Source organism: Xenopus tropicalis, chromosome 9 (assembly GCF_000004195.4).
Source record: "Xenopus tropicalis strain Nigerian chromosome 9, UCB_Xtro_10.0, whole genome shotgun sequence".
Lineage (NCBI taxonomy): Eukaryota > Metazoa > Chordata > Amphibia > Anura > Pipidae > Xenopus > Xenopus tropicalis.
The window spans coordinates 20,940,180-20,955,655 of record NC_030685.2 but is presented as its reverse complement, the minus strand read 5'-3'; the positions used below and the strand labels follow the sequence as shown (position 1 = coordinate 20,955,655).

Sequence of the window (15,476 nt, the reverse complement as noted above, 5' to 3'; positions counted from 1 at the left end):
TCTGTGTGAGAATACACCTGGTGCCTTTGGGCTCCCACAACAGGCAGATGGGCTCATAATAGACTAAACGTGATAGATTTATGTCTCTTTTTCAATTGCCGGTGCCAGTTGCAGCCCAAATCCGCTGCGGGGAGCTGGGAGAGCATTGACAGCGGCTGGAGCCACAGCTTAAAATGCGTCTGACGGTTGCTACGTGCTGAGTATTAAGCAGCCCCTTCCCTGTTCCATCAGCACAAACTCAACTTGTAACTAGGGATAAGCTGAATTTAGGGTTTGCTTAGGGATGCTGCCAAATCCCAGGCTCTGGCTGAATCTTTAATGCTCAACTGAATCTAAACCCTACGGATGTAACAATTTTTCCAGATTAGGCAAATATTTGGGGGTTTTGCTCAGATTTCATGATGAAAATTTTTGCATTTGGTCTAAGACCAAAGGCCTTGGATAAAGACAAACACTAAATGCATCCCTAGTTGGAAAAGAAGAGCTGGAACAGGAGAGAGTTGCAATAGAAGTAATGGCAGCTACGAAAGATACAATGGGAATCAATGTTACCTATCTAATATATATGGAGCAGGCCTGGGCTCAGATACAAAATAGGCCCTGGCATTTCAAAGCACAGAGGCCCAAACAGCCCCCCACCAGCCCAATAAATAGTGACTGTCTATGGCACCTTACAGCAGCCCCTCTGGCATTTGCCAGAACCCACAGATTGCCAGTCCGGGCCTGGATATGGATATGCAGACATCTAAGCTTTGTGCAGTTAACATGGGGTAAACACAAGCAGTATATTCAGTACTACGTAGCGTCACCTCCATTACCTGGATCGGAAACACAGAGCTACATACCTGTACTGACCTGCATTTGCACAAGCTGCACCATCTGGTTGTTATTATAATATGCCCCCTGGGCATGCTGGGTATTCAACCCGGGATACAAATCTGTGTATGTGCCCTTAGGCCAGAGGCGCTCAGCCCTAGCAGAGAATAGGGGCAAAGCAGAGTGAGGTTTGGAGTGAATGCTACTATTAGTGTAAGTGTATAGTAATATTTGTAGGTCTCTGTAACCTTGTTGAGTTTAGTGGGGCCTAAACTGCCAAGGAGAACTTGTACCCAGTAAGGCCGAAAATCTCTGCCTTAAGCTGTCTTGAGCGCTAATGGGGGGCCCCACAGATGGGGAGCACATTTACAAAGTATTTTGAATTCTGCAGTCTTGTCAATGAGAAAATCAGTGGCCAGAAGGGGATCATAGCCTAAAAACTGTATTTTGCAAATGGAACTGTGTTTTAGCATATTTCTAGTATACAAAATGAATGAACATTTTTCAGTGGCTTTACATTTTATCTATCTGTCTGGGTATGTTCTCTGCACTTGGGGTTGCCACCTTTGCTGGCTGGGACGTAAGATGGATGGGTTGGTTGCATACAGTAAAGGTGGCCATACACGGTTCCTTTAGACTGATTTAGCAGCTTATCTGCCCGTGTATGGGCACCCCGACAGGCCTATCCGACTAACATCTGCCCTGAAATTGCCCAGATCTCGATCGGCCAGGTTTAATTTTTCTGTTGGATTGGGGAACCAATGGCCGTTTTTTTCGATCGTTGGCCCTAGGGCTACTCTTTTTTAAAAGCCAGAACCAGAGAAGAGAAAGTGACAGAGGCCAAGTTAGGCAGAGATAGCCTAACGTCTGCTATAGGCAGAACATTTCCTATTAATAGAAATGGGAAGAGGTTGCCAACACTTGAGGGCTTTTTTTCTGAGGATCACAGCAGTCAATGCTCTGCACATGTTATTAGCCCTTATCTGTGTCTCACAGTAGGTATTTGTATCTAAGCAGATGAACCACCCTTGGTAACTATAGCTTGGATATTGTGCAACAGAAACAGCAAATGTATGGCCCTCCTTGTAATGCTACACAGTCCCTACTATGGGAAGAAGGATGCGGGGAGTTACAGTTGTGAAGTTGCTGGGGAGTCACAGGCTGGCTCTTCACTGTTGTATATAAAGCACCAAGGATGTGGCTATGTAAGGTGACTATGTGGCTATGTAAGGTGACTATGTGGCTATGTAAGGTGACTATGTGACTATGTAAGGTGACTATGTGACTATGTAAGGTGACTATGTGACTATGTAAGGTGACTATGTGACTATGTAAGGTGACTATGTGGCTATGTAAGGTGACTATGTGGCTATGTAAGGTGACTATGTGACTATGTAAGGTGACTATGTGACTATGTAAGGTGACTATGTGACTATGTAAGGTGACTATGTGGCTATGTAAGGTGGTCCACTGGGCAGTGAAATGTATTGGGAATATTCTGTGAGTGAGAACTGAAGGTGCCCCCCATGCAATACACCAGTCTTTACAGATTTGCCTCTCTGATAAGGGCTCAACTGGAACTGGAAATGAAGTGGAAATCCCATCAGCCTGGGGCTACATTAGTCCATGACTTATTGGTGTGGGCATTGCATGTTGGGCAGTTGTTGACCCCTGGGCAGAGCCATCCTTAGCAGTTGGCAAGTTGGTGCTACCCTTAGCCCTTCACTTGAGAACAGTCAGGGATCCTGTGCCGATTACAGAATTGCTGGCTTATTGACTCCTCCATCCATATTCGGGCCCTGCATTGGATAGCCTGCCCTGGGACCCTCAACCCACTAGGACTACCCTGCTGGCCAGAGTTGAACTTCTGGTCCATTTGACCACCAATTTCGTTTCTAAGTAAGCCAAAGGTCTATACTATTGGTCACCCAGTCATACTTATTTTGTGTTTGGCCAGCTATACTTTAGAATTTAGCTCAGAGTTGTCCAACCAAGGATACTACAGTGTTAATAAACTACATCTCCCAATATATCTTCTCAACCACAATCTCTTGAGGCATGCTGGGAGCTGTAGTTCACTAAGTTTGGACATACCCTGCTCTATTTGCTCTCCCATGCACTAGCCTATATGGTGTGTCCCTTTACCTGCTTATGCAAAGAAATAACATTTGTAGCCATGCAGCTATAATCTTGATTATAGACAAAGAAAAGCATATCTGAATCCATAGCTAATCCGGTATGTGTTCTACATACACACGGGAGGGTTCTTTAATAATAAAGTCCCAGTGATCTCCTTTCAGCCTGTTGTTCAGGTGTAACCTGAGTCCGTGGAGGTTTCTCCAGCTGTCACTGCAGAACTGCCCACGGGAGAGGCATGTATTCTGCGCCCCATCTGTGCAGGTGTGGGGCCCTCTCTGTTGCTAGGTGTTCATTGAGGTGTGGCTATAGGTGAATGGGAGAGATAGGAGGGCTGCTTGACTGCAGGCTGTGCCACTGACCAGGCATAACTGTAATTAGATCCTATTGTGTAAGTATACATTACATTATTCTATATAGGAATATATTCTATTTACATGTCCATCTATAAGAAAAATATGTCATTGTAATTCTCAGTATGATATTCATACAACATACAACAATAGACAACTGAACCTTTTAGGAGACACAAGTGCACCTACTGTATAAGACCAGGGATGTGCATGCAGTAGGTTATACTGCTATTTATCACTGATGTGTGCAGAAATGACAAATTCATTAGGGTGATAATGATCCAAATCTGGATTTTTTAACTGTTTAACAGTGTGTGTATATGTACATACAATATACTAATGCTTACATATGCTCTGTGCATAGAAAATTGCTCTGTATTTATTGGCAAAGGCCTTCCTACTAATGTATGTGACTGGCATGCATACAGAATATTACCCTGTGTGTGTGCCGTGTATGCATAGACTGCAGTCTTACTGTATGTTCTTACGTATTGTCCTGTACTTATCTTGGCTTATAGTAATAGACAGCTCCTACCATCTGTGCTACATGCTTAGAGATTGTCTGCATATGTGCTTTGTGTGCAGGCACTTACTGTATTTGTGCTGTGTATTCATGCCCTGTATATCTATGTTGTATACAGACAATCTTTATATTGTATTGACATGCATAGCCTGTGTATATATGGTATCTATGGTGTGTGCACATATAGCATCTCCTGTATTGATAACGTTCTTACATATGTTGTTTGCAGATGATGGGAATACTGTGCATATACAGTATATATATATATAAATATAAAACCTCACGCTGGTGGATAGAGTAGAATACAGAGCTGCCAAATGCAGGAAGGCATGGCGCAAAGTGCAAAATGTCTTTCCAGTTGGGCCCTATAATAAGTAACAATCCATTTCAGAAAGTGGAGGGGCAAGGGGCATAATTCCAGAAAATGTTTATTGGGGTTTATAATTATTTTATTTATCAATAACAGTGCCTTACACCTTCATATAATGCAGAGGTGTCAAACCTCCCAAAGATATTAGGAGTGTCCTGTTCCTGATGCAATTTAAATTCCCCCAGCCGTGAGCTGCACGTGTTCAGTTAACATTAGTGACATCATTTGGCGTGTTGCATCACTTCCCCCACATACCCAATTACTGACTTCCGCTCAGTGGCCCAATGAGGAAAAGAACTCGTAGGGTTGACACCTTTTATAAATGCCTTCAACTGTATTCATGGCTGTAAAGGCATTCCTCTGGTGTCCCACATTAGTAAGGAACGGGTCAATAACCTTTCAGCCCAAACCTAGGGTTTCCACCTCTCTGGTTTTCACCCGGACAGCTGGTTTTCAGTAGGGCTTGAAGTTAGTGTTGCAGCAATCAGCCAATCGCAGATTGTCACATCATCGCCCTGTCCCTGATGGCACCACCCCGCCCATGGATCTTCACCTATCCAAGCCCTGAGATCTCATACCCCACCCCAGACTTTATCCTAACCCCCAACCTGCTCTTAGCCCAGTCCAAAGTCCAATTCCACTTTATGACTTAAACAGGACCCATCTCCCCTTTGATGACTTCAATATAGGTGGGATCAGCCACCATAGGGTAGGGGGGCAGCACTATTACATGACCAAAAGGGAGAGCCCCTGCTTAAAGTTTGACCCACCACCCAACCTGCAGGTTTCACTGTAACCCATTTATCGCTCTCTATCCCACATGGGTGACAAAGCTCTTTGGGAGTAAAATCGTACCATTGATAAATATGTCCCTGTATGTGCATTTCCTGCACCAATAACACTGCCTGCGCGAGGGTTGCTGCTTGGGTGCCTGCATATTCTGCATGCACATATTAACAGTAGCAATCCTTTCTGTATATGTGATGTTTCCTCGGACATTGCAAGTATTTATGCTGTGCACGTTGGTATTGCTTAGATTGCATCAGTACTGTGTGTGCAGACAAGTTTGTTTATCTGTGCCGTGCATGCAAATGTTGCATTGTGTCACTGCTGCGCATCTGGCTCTGTATTGCGTGCATGCAGCATACCGCCCTCTGTCTGTCCATTTATATAGACAATGGCCTGTGTCTGTGCCCTGGGTGCAAGTCCTGCTTGTAACAGTGCTGTGTGTGCACTAAAACCTACTGACACAGCGATAATGACTACTAATGACTACTAACAGTACTTTCTGACCCTTAAACCCGAGTCTATCAGCAGCATGGCTACTAAACAGCATAGTACTGATACACATATACCCACAGCCTAGCTTGGGAAGAGCAACATCCAAGGGGTTGGGGAGCAACATGTTGGCCCCGAGCCACTGGTTGGGGAACACTGGTCAATGGCATCTTACTGCAGCCCCTCTGAGCACCTCACAGGCCCCTTTGGCATTTTCCAGAATCCACAAATTGCCAGGCCGGGCTTGGTTTGGGCCTCTGTATACTTAAAATGTCTGGGCTCTTATGAATCCCAGTCTGGAGTCTAAAGTTGCCACCCGGCCAGTAAATCACCTGCTAGGGCCAGAGTTGGAATTACACATTTATCGGCAATACAATTGTAATTCCTCCATTTCCTAAGTTTCTCCCTCCTCCAGCACGTACTTTTAAGCACTCCAAGACCTGTTCTTTATGTTCAGTACCTTCCCCACAGACCCAATGTGCCTTTCCCCTGCCCCAAACATGCCCACTCCCCTCCCCCAGAACTCCTACTCCCTGCTCCATAATGTCACCACCACCCCTCTCCCAACACTGGCCAGTAAACTAAACCCTAGTCTGGACCTGGGCAGGACGTGTCAGATGGTGTATGTTGGGTCAGTTAAACAAGTAAACTCTTGGTTCCTGGCCACTTGCTTCAACCCAAAATATTAGGCTGCAGTCCCAGAGGACAGGCCCATCTCAGTGCTGCAAAGGTAGAAGCTGTGAGGCTGCTCATTAGCTGATCTTTATTGAGCGCTGTAAGTCTAATAGTCATGAGCCTTTGTATTATGGAGTTTGGGTCTCAGTTACTCATGTTAAGTCCTACAGTTTCACTAAACTTCCAACAATGACTCACACAGAGCGCTGGGTTCCCGAAGGCTGATTAAAACCTAACCTTCAAAGCAAAAGCATTACCAAACCCCACGCAAGGCTTATTAACTTAAAATAACGCTGCCTTTTATTTGGGGGGTGCTTATAATAGCTTAAAGAAAAAAAAACAACATTAGAGGCAAGCGGTGTTCTGGAAGCAAACATGGAGGCGTAGGGGAGTGGTGAGCAAAGGGATCCGAAGTAATAAATCATTTATCACTGTATATGAGACGGATCATCAAAGAGAGATTGAGTATTGCTTTCTGTTTGAAGCAGGTGTTACTGACAGAATGTCAGAGGTCCCTACCCAAGGCTCACCAGCTGCTGCCAAGCCCCTCGCCCAGCACTAGGCACACAATGGGCAACTGTACTGGGCATGCCCAGACTCGGGAGTATTTAGTTTCTGCTTGCTTTCCGCTCTACGGTTCTTTTCAAAGTGCAAATGGAGCCAATGCTATCTAGGAACGAGGCTCACCATGTCCCAACGGATCACTAATTCTATTGAAATGAATACTGTGCCATGGTACATTCTATTTTTTAATGTTATAACAAAGTGCGCTCCATCTGTAGTACTGATGTAAATATCAACTTTTGTTTTTAAACTGATACACTATATGGTCACAAATACATGGACACCTGGCTGTCCAACATCTCATTCCCTATCCAAGGGGATTAATATGAAGATGGTCCCTTATTTGCTGCTATATCAACATCTCATCTTCTGGGAATGCTTTTCACTAGATGATGAAACATTATTGGTAGGATTCAGTCACTAGAGCATTGGGTTGAGCGCTGATGTTCAGGCCTGGATCACATTGGCATTCCAGTTCACCCTACAGGTCCTCAGTTGGGTTGCGATCAGGGCCAGTCAAGCTCCACTTCCATCTCTGTAGTTCAATTCTGTATAGAACTTTTTGCATAGGGTTATTATCCAACTGAAACAGGAAAGGATCTTTCCCTAACTGTGTCCCCAAACTGTGGTCCCAAAGTAAGAACCATGGGATTATCAGAAACATCAATGTATGATGTAGTGGAACCTGTACCAGCATTTATGTCTGTGGCCTAAATAGACCAGTAATCCCCAACCAGCGGCTAGTGAGCAACTTGTTGCTCCCCAACCTCTTTCATGTTGCTCCCAGTGGCCTTACATTGGTGCCCAGTATTACATTTCTGGCTTGGAGGCAGGTTTTGGAAGCACAGAGACACGGTTTTACTCTAAGCAGTCCACACTGGGCGACCAAATCGCCAATCACAGTCCTTATTTGCTATCTGCAAAGAACTTTTTTTCATGGCTCACCGGCACTTCTTACATCTGAGTGTGGCTTGCAAGTGAAAAAGGTTGGGGATCTCTAAAATAGACAATTTCAATCATTAGAAGGGGTGTCTTCATATAGTATTTGTCATTCCAGTCTGAGAACATGATACAGCAAGTCATTACAGCCTCCATGTTTAGTCATACTTAGGGTATTTTGAGTCTGAAACTGACTCATAAACTGTGATATTACCATAAAACTATAGTTTGTGGTGGCCTTGCTGGGGACAATTTGCAGTGAATTTTGCACAATACAAAGCTTACTTTTTGTCTGTGTTTCCAAATAAAAGGAGGGTCACATGAGACAGACCCCATGCTTGGACAGTAGGCCAAATTAGTTTGCATAGAGAGTGTGGCATTTATAAGAAGGTTCATTGTAATTGAACTGCTATTATGTACAAAAAAAACAGCAACCCGATTGCACCATTGTTGGCTCCAGAATTCTCCAGGACATGCACCAAGGGTTTGACTAAGTATTTGGCCAGTGCTTCCATTAGCTCAAACCAAGGTTCCAGTCATATGTAGACAACACCAGAAACACAAAAAAAATGTGAAACTGAGCATTCTGCCCCAAATCTCATTGTAATTGACCTTCAAGTTGGGCTTCCAGGATTTTGTAAGAGAGAAAATAGTCATATAGTCATTCTTCCCCTATCTCTCCCAGCCTTAAGGTTTAAGGTTGATGCAGAACAAAACGTGAGCATTATACCCACCTTGCATAGGCTGACAAGGCCACTATTTAGTACTGTCACCAGTAAGCAGGCTACTGACGCTGGCACGGGAAGCAGGTGTCAATACACCTAGAGCCGGGGTCCCCAAACCTTTTTACCAGTGAGCCACATTCAAGTTGTCAAAAGACAACAAAAGGACTCCCATAAGAGGTGGCTTGACCACACAAGACTAATCTCAGAAGATAGGGACCTGAAACCAGTAAACTGATAGTACTCTCAATAGAAGTGACCACCCAAACTGGAACATGTCCCATGTACTCTGCCTGTTGACTTTGGTTTAAATGAGGTTTCTGGAAGGTTTCACTGAACTACTTCCCAAAACATCACTCCTTCTTGCTTGTCCCTACAAGTGTGTCAGCCCATATGCCAAGTCATTTCTCAGTTTTATTGAATTATGGATATAACTCTCTGTATCACCCTTCTCACCCTTCTGTGGTGCTGCTCATGTCCCCATTCTTACTGCCCTTGATAACACTTTTGCCCCTTCCTTGCTGGGGCTGCCCTGTCCCAGATGTAGCCTTTTTATTATCATTATATTCTATTTCTCACACAGATGCATGGAGATTACAGCCATTTTGCTCCTTGGGCGGGTATATCACTGCTTGAATCACTCCCCATTCATTCCATTGGCAGTCACCTGGACTTGCAGGTGCACTAGAGGCTAAGCCAATAGGAACCATGTAATTAGCAATTCTGAGTGACTTGTATTTAGACCACAGGCAAATAAATGGGAATCAATTCTGAGTGCTTTGTTGCTTACTCAGGGTTGGACTGGGCCAGTGGGACACTGGGAAAAACTTTGTGGTCCCTGGCCCCTCATGGGTCTAAAGCAGTGGTTCTCAACCCTTTAATACAGTTCCTCATGTTGTGGTGACCCCCAACCATAAAATTATTCCTAAGACCATCGGAAATTTGTGTTTTCCAATGGTCTTGGGTGACCCCTGTGAAAGGGTCGTTCGACCCCCAAAGGGGTCCCGACCCACAGGTTGAGAACTGCTGGTCTAAAGTAAGCATGTGTAGGAGAAATGGCTGGCATTGGGTGAGTGGGGGTCAGAGGCCCCTGACAGGGTGTGGGGGTTGCCCGACCCTGTGCCTATCCCAGAACTGCAACTACTATGACCTCTAAACAGCCAGAATGATGCAGCGTGCCATAGCCACAGAATGAAGGGTGTCTCTATAGACGAAGCAGACCCTGAGGGCACCCTGAAGGACACGCAGAAGGTATAGGGGCCCAGTGGGCCCTGTCTAATGTTCAGATTCAGTATGTGTGTAGGAATAATATCCTATTCCCAAAGTTAAGAGGGCCCTAAAATGGTTTTGCTGTGGGGCCAGTAACTTCTAGTTATACTGCTGCCTTTTAGTTCTTTCTTTTTTTCTATTCTACCTGCTGTTATAATTAAGGTTCAGTAGCGTTTAAGGCCTAAGGGGAAAATAAAACCTAATTATAAATCGGGAAGGAATTTCCATTTAAGGACTTCCAAAGGAGAAAGCATGACACACATTCTTTATATGTCAGGATTTGCTACCAATCTTCCCCCCCCCCCCCCATATTTTTTCCATACATTCAGCTAGAACATTCCCCTGGAACTATTAATATATTTTTGCCATGTATCTGTGCTGTTATTAGCTTTTTATATCCTAAATTCTGAATGTTGTGTTGCATTCATTTTGCTTTATAACAGTTGGATGTAGAACAGAGACTGCGCTATTGCACCCCAAGCAGCGGAACGCAAAATATCCCTTTTGTGTTGGAACACTGTGCTATTCTGCTTCTGCGGAGGAACCTTGTGTACGTTCCGCTGTTACATGTGCAGAGAGGTGTGCAGTTTTTAGGACAGGCGTGGGATCTGCTGGTTGCTAGGGGTAACTGCGCTGGTACACTTTAGCCCCTCTGTCAGGGGTGGGTAGGAGAGACAGCTGCCTAGGGGGCAATAATTCTAAATAAACAATTGACTGCACTGCCTATCTAAGCTTGCTAGTCCCTGACAGGCAGAGTGGGAGCAGTTAAGCAAACAGGGGGTGAAGGAAAGGACTGGGGGGACGTGTGTGGGGTTCTGGGTTGAGAGCACAAGGGGAGATGTTTGTGGCCTGTGAGCAGCCGGTGGACATGTGACAGGGGTACAGGAGATTCTTGCATTGGGCACAAGTATCTTTTGGTCTGGCCGACTGGGTGCCCTAGGCAACCTGGCCCGCCACCTCCACCCTACGAACATGTGCAATGGCGTCATGTCAAGTGGCCGTGGGGGGCAAGAGAGCACAGAGTAGGGGTAGGCAGAGTAGGTACCTGCTTTGTGCCTCCCATCATTGCACCCTAAGTAGGTGCCTCTTCAGCCTACCCCTAGTTCTTCCTCAAGGCTCTCCTCCCTGGCACCACAGGGATGCCACTTGCTTTTTGTGAACCGGGGGCTACTCTGCCCTCTGCCAGCGACTCCTTCAGGGATGTGCTTCTATGTATCCATGGCTATTTGCACTCTGACTGCTACTTCCACAGGGATGTATCACAGTTTAAGTGCTATTTTCTGCCTCCCTTCCCCACTGTTAGAAACATACACTTGCCCAGGAGACACGGCCAAAGGGGTGGTTATCACTATTTACTGCGTGCAGTCGAATGTTATGGCTATAGTCAGAGTCATCATCATAAACCCCATCAGTAACCCCGACATGTGTACTATTTGGGGCTGCCTGTACCATAGCAAGCAATGTGTGGGTGCAGACATGATGTAATGTAGTAATTGCGTGGGTATTCATATATATAGATCTATTATACAAAAAGCTGATTAAGTCTATGTACCCTGCTCATATTCACACATATATATATAAATAGTGGTGTGCATATATAGAGGTGTGTGCAGGTGGAGGCTGCAGACAATAAGCCCAGAAAGGAAATTCAGCCACCATTATTTTCCATCTCCCACCGCAGGGTGACACAGTGACAAGAGGACTGTGTGTACTCGGAGTCGGAACATCACAGGCACAACAGGGACTGGCACATTAACTCTGTGTTTGCCAGCGCACACCGACGCAGCAGAGACAGAAATCTGTACGTTACCAGCACCGTGGGGAATGGCTGGTTAACTCTATACATGCCAGGGCTATGTATCAGCACAACAGTGCCTGCAAGTCACTTTCTACATCTCTGTGTAATGGGGTACACATAGGGCTCATGTATGAAGCGGCTAAGGGCAAAAAATGGACGCAATCTGCCATGTTGTTTTGGCTAGAATATAGCTCGCCCAAAACATTTATTTTTCACTATAGATCCCCAGTGGGTGGCCCGGAAATACAGAATATCAGAGGGCACACCTTACCAGAACCTAAATCAGGAACGAGGGGCAGAACACTGGAGAAAACCCATTCAGCAACTCCAGAAATAATCACATAAGCAAAAAAGTGTCTGCACACTCAAAAACTGCAAAAGAAAAGAAAATGTTATCAAATACATAGAAAATGCAGCCCAACGCGTTTCAACCCAATAATGGGTCTTCAATTAAAAAAGGGGCAGGAAAGTGGGCCAAGCTGCTCGAGAGCCCGTGGGAACCCCCCTGGGGCCCCCTGCTGCCCTATGCCTCTCCTGCCTGCCCCTAGTTCTGGCCCTGAAGGCTGTAAGATATAAGGCACTGGGTGACATGGCACATGAATGGGTATAATAATTGCCAATTACAGAAGCCTGTATGGTGCAGCACGAAGCAGACGGAATCCATTTGTGACTGCCACATGCTTCCTCCGTCTCATTTCCCGGTTCCTCCTATTCCATCTCCTACATTCTCTTCTCCTCCTCAGACCTTCTGTCGCTGCCCCCTCTCCTGCAGCTTGCCTGCCTCTCCCCCTGAGGTGCCGCTCTGAGTTCCATTAATTATATTTTCTTGTAACATTTTCAGTCTAACCCAAAATATTTCCTTGCCGTCTTCTGCTACAGATCCTTCACTGCATCACCCACAATCCAGTCTCAATGCCTGCCGGTCCCTAAACACACCATAAACATTGAGGGGTCTCACACAGGTATTAAATTGCAACTGTGCGGTTACCATAGCAACCAATCAGTTCTTTGCTTTCATTTTCTAACTTGTGTTAGACTGTAAAAAAATGCAGATTGGTTGCTACTGGTAACTATGGGGATGGTCAGATTGCACCATGCAGGCGTCTCCACGTTGATGTTGCGTTGATCAGTCATTGCTTTTTATTTTATTTGACCACACACAGCCAATCATACAGTTAATTCTATATAAACTCTATTTTATGTACACTGTGTGTGTGGAGAGCGGTTATATGGTTAGGGGTTGCCACCTGGCAAAAAGTGGCAACCCTATAGTTGCCTTGAAATGGGGCTGTACAACACTTAATATAGTCGGAACATCACAGAAACAACACTTAAGATAGAAGCATAAGGGCTGCATAGTTGCTAAACTGCACTAGTGAAGTTGCCAGTAGCAACCAATCATCAATTACCTGATATAAAATGATGGTGCAACTGCCTCCAGTGACTGCAACAAAAAAACTGCCAGTTCCACTGAGAATTGCACATTGCTAACCGTACTTGCAGAGGTAAATGTCCCCTAGAATGTTATTATACAAAAGTGAAGGTATTACTCATATGGTATAAGGTATAATGGCAAAAATGTATTTACTGAATTCTCTTTTGTACTTTGCATTAATGCATGGGTTATTAAACACACAATTGGCACTGCATTTATGCTGCTATGTGTCCTGGGGTATTAAACATGAAGATGGAGCTGCATTTATGCTGCTAAATATTTAGTTAAACATAGAGCTGGAAATCTACTATGTGTTCTGTTACACGTAGAGTTGAATCTGCATTGATGCTGCTATGTGCCCTGGGGGTATTAAGCATGAAGCTGGATCTGCATTGATGCTGCTATGTGCCCTGGGGGTATTAAGCATGAAGCTGGATCTGCATTGATGCTGCTATGTGCCCTGGGGGTATTAAGCATGAAGCTGGATCTGCATTGATGCTGCTATGTGCCCTGGGGGTATTAAGCATGAAGTTGGGTCTGCATTTATAATGCTTTGTGTTTTGTGGGCATTAGACATACAGTTGGATCTGATTTAATGTTGCAATGTGTTCTAGGGGCATTAAATATGATGTTTGAGTTGCATTTTTGTTGCTACTGTATGTGTTCTAGGGGCATTAAACATGATGTTTGAGTTGCATTTATGTTGCTATGTGTTCTAGGGGCATTAAACATGAATTTGACACTGCATTTATACTCCTGTATATAGTGGAGGTGCCAGCACTATATTTATACTAATATTGGGGATTAAGCTCTTTCCTCATTGTTTTCTATGTGTTTCTTCGAAAGGAAAAAACCCTAAATAAATGAAACATATTTAATTTTTAAATGTATGGGAGTATTTATAAAGGTGCTGATTTACTTTTCTACCCATTTATGCCAAATATATTTGAAGAAAGTGTAATTTATAGATATGGCACAGTCCACATGAATCTGCATTCCCATATTTACAATTTAGACTCAATTTACACCTTTATTTAAGTCCCCAAATCCCAGACCTCATTTTATTCATCTCTGAACTTACATTTTCTTGCAATTCTGAACATGTTAAACCTGATCACCCGGGGAAATGTAAGAGATTCGACTGTATATTTTTTTCTGTGCAGACCCGGCCTGACCCATTACTGGCCTCGTCATGTCGATGGGAACTGGAACATTTTATCAGATGTGGCATATTATTATATAAAACAAGGGATATTAGTTCATCTGTATGCTTCAATGAATAATAACATGTAATGTAATAATAATGTTATTCTGCCTTTATGCAGTGTGAACATGAGTGCTGGGTCGGTGGAGCAGGAGCCGGCGCGGAAGCTGGGCTGTTGTGGCGTGCCGGTGATTACAGAAGACATGCAGGCCTTAGCTATCCGCAGCCTGTCTGGGAGCGAGGTGCAGAAACACTACGAGCTGATTCGGGATCTGGGAAAAGGCACGTACGGAAGGGTGGAACTGGTATCCCACAAAAGCACAGGTAAAGTATACAGAACAATGAATGGCAACCAATTTATTTGCACATAATTGAGGCAAATGAAGTTGCCTCTGCTAAAACACAGACAATTATCAGTAAATGATCAGCACTGTCTATTTTAGTAGCTGTGACAAGTAGCTGCTACTAGTAGCTCCGTGTGTCTTCACCCTTATAGTGGCAGGATAGTGGTCATGTAAATGATGTTACAATAAGGTCCTAAGGTTGACACCTTTTTCTTTAAAACTCTTTTTGATAGGACATACACCCTTTACCGCTACTGTTGGCTTTCCCATGGCCACAATTAGACCTAATGAGACCCTATACTACTTGGATATCAGGGCCATCCCTACCACAAGTTGAATGGGTTCTAATAAAAAATAAATTATTGTTCACCTATAAGAACTCTTGACCACGAATTGCCTGTCCTTGTCCAGTTATGGCCTAACCCACCCCTTTTGTACTCCACAATTTGGAGCCATTGGTGCGTACGGAAGGGTGGAACTGGTATCGCACAAAAGCACAGGTAAAGTATACAGAACAATGAATGGCAACCAATTTATTTGCACATAATTAAAGCAAATGTAGTTCTATGCAGCTTTCCACTATCCATTTTAGTTGTTAGGGTTCCCACCTTTTTAAGCTATTAATACAGGCCTTTAGGTTGGGGGGGGCATTGACGTCACTTGGGGGCTGGGAATGGATGAGCCAGGCAGGGGAATGGGTGGATGGGGAATGGGTGGATGGGGAATGGGTGGATGGGGAATGGGTGGATGGGGAATGGGTGGATGGGGAATGGGTGGATGGGGAATGGGTGGATGGGGAATGGGTGGATGGGGAAATGGGTGGATGGGGAAATGGGTGGATGGGGAAATGGGTGGATGGGGAATGGGTGGATGGGGAAATGGGTGGATGGGGAATGGGTGGATGGGGAATGGGTGGATGGGGAAATGGGTGGATGGGGAAATGGGTGGATGGGGAATGGGTGGATGGGGAAATGGGTGGATGGGGAATGGGCGGGTTGGGTGGTGATATTGGGCAGAGGCTGTTAGAGTTGATACCTTTTAAAATGTACC

At 44.7% G+C, this 15,476-nt stretch overlaps 1 protein-coding gene across 3 annotated transcripts in view; it reads left to right on the top strand.

Annotated features, from left to right (window-relative positions):
• Window positions 1–15,476, top strand: part of sbk1 (SH3 domain binding kinase 1) — a 60,266-nt gene that overhangs the window by 33,622 nt on the left and 11,168 nt on the right. For 2 of the 3 annotated variants that reach the window (XM_031892461.1, NM_001102954.1), the window contains 1 exon segment: window positions 14,204–14,406. In XM_031892461.1, coding sequence (XP_031748321.1) covers window positions 14,204–14,406 — 203 coding nt within the window. 3 annotated transcript variants of the gene reach the window in all.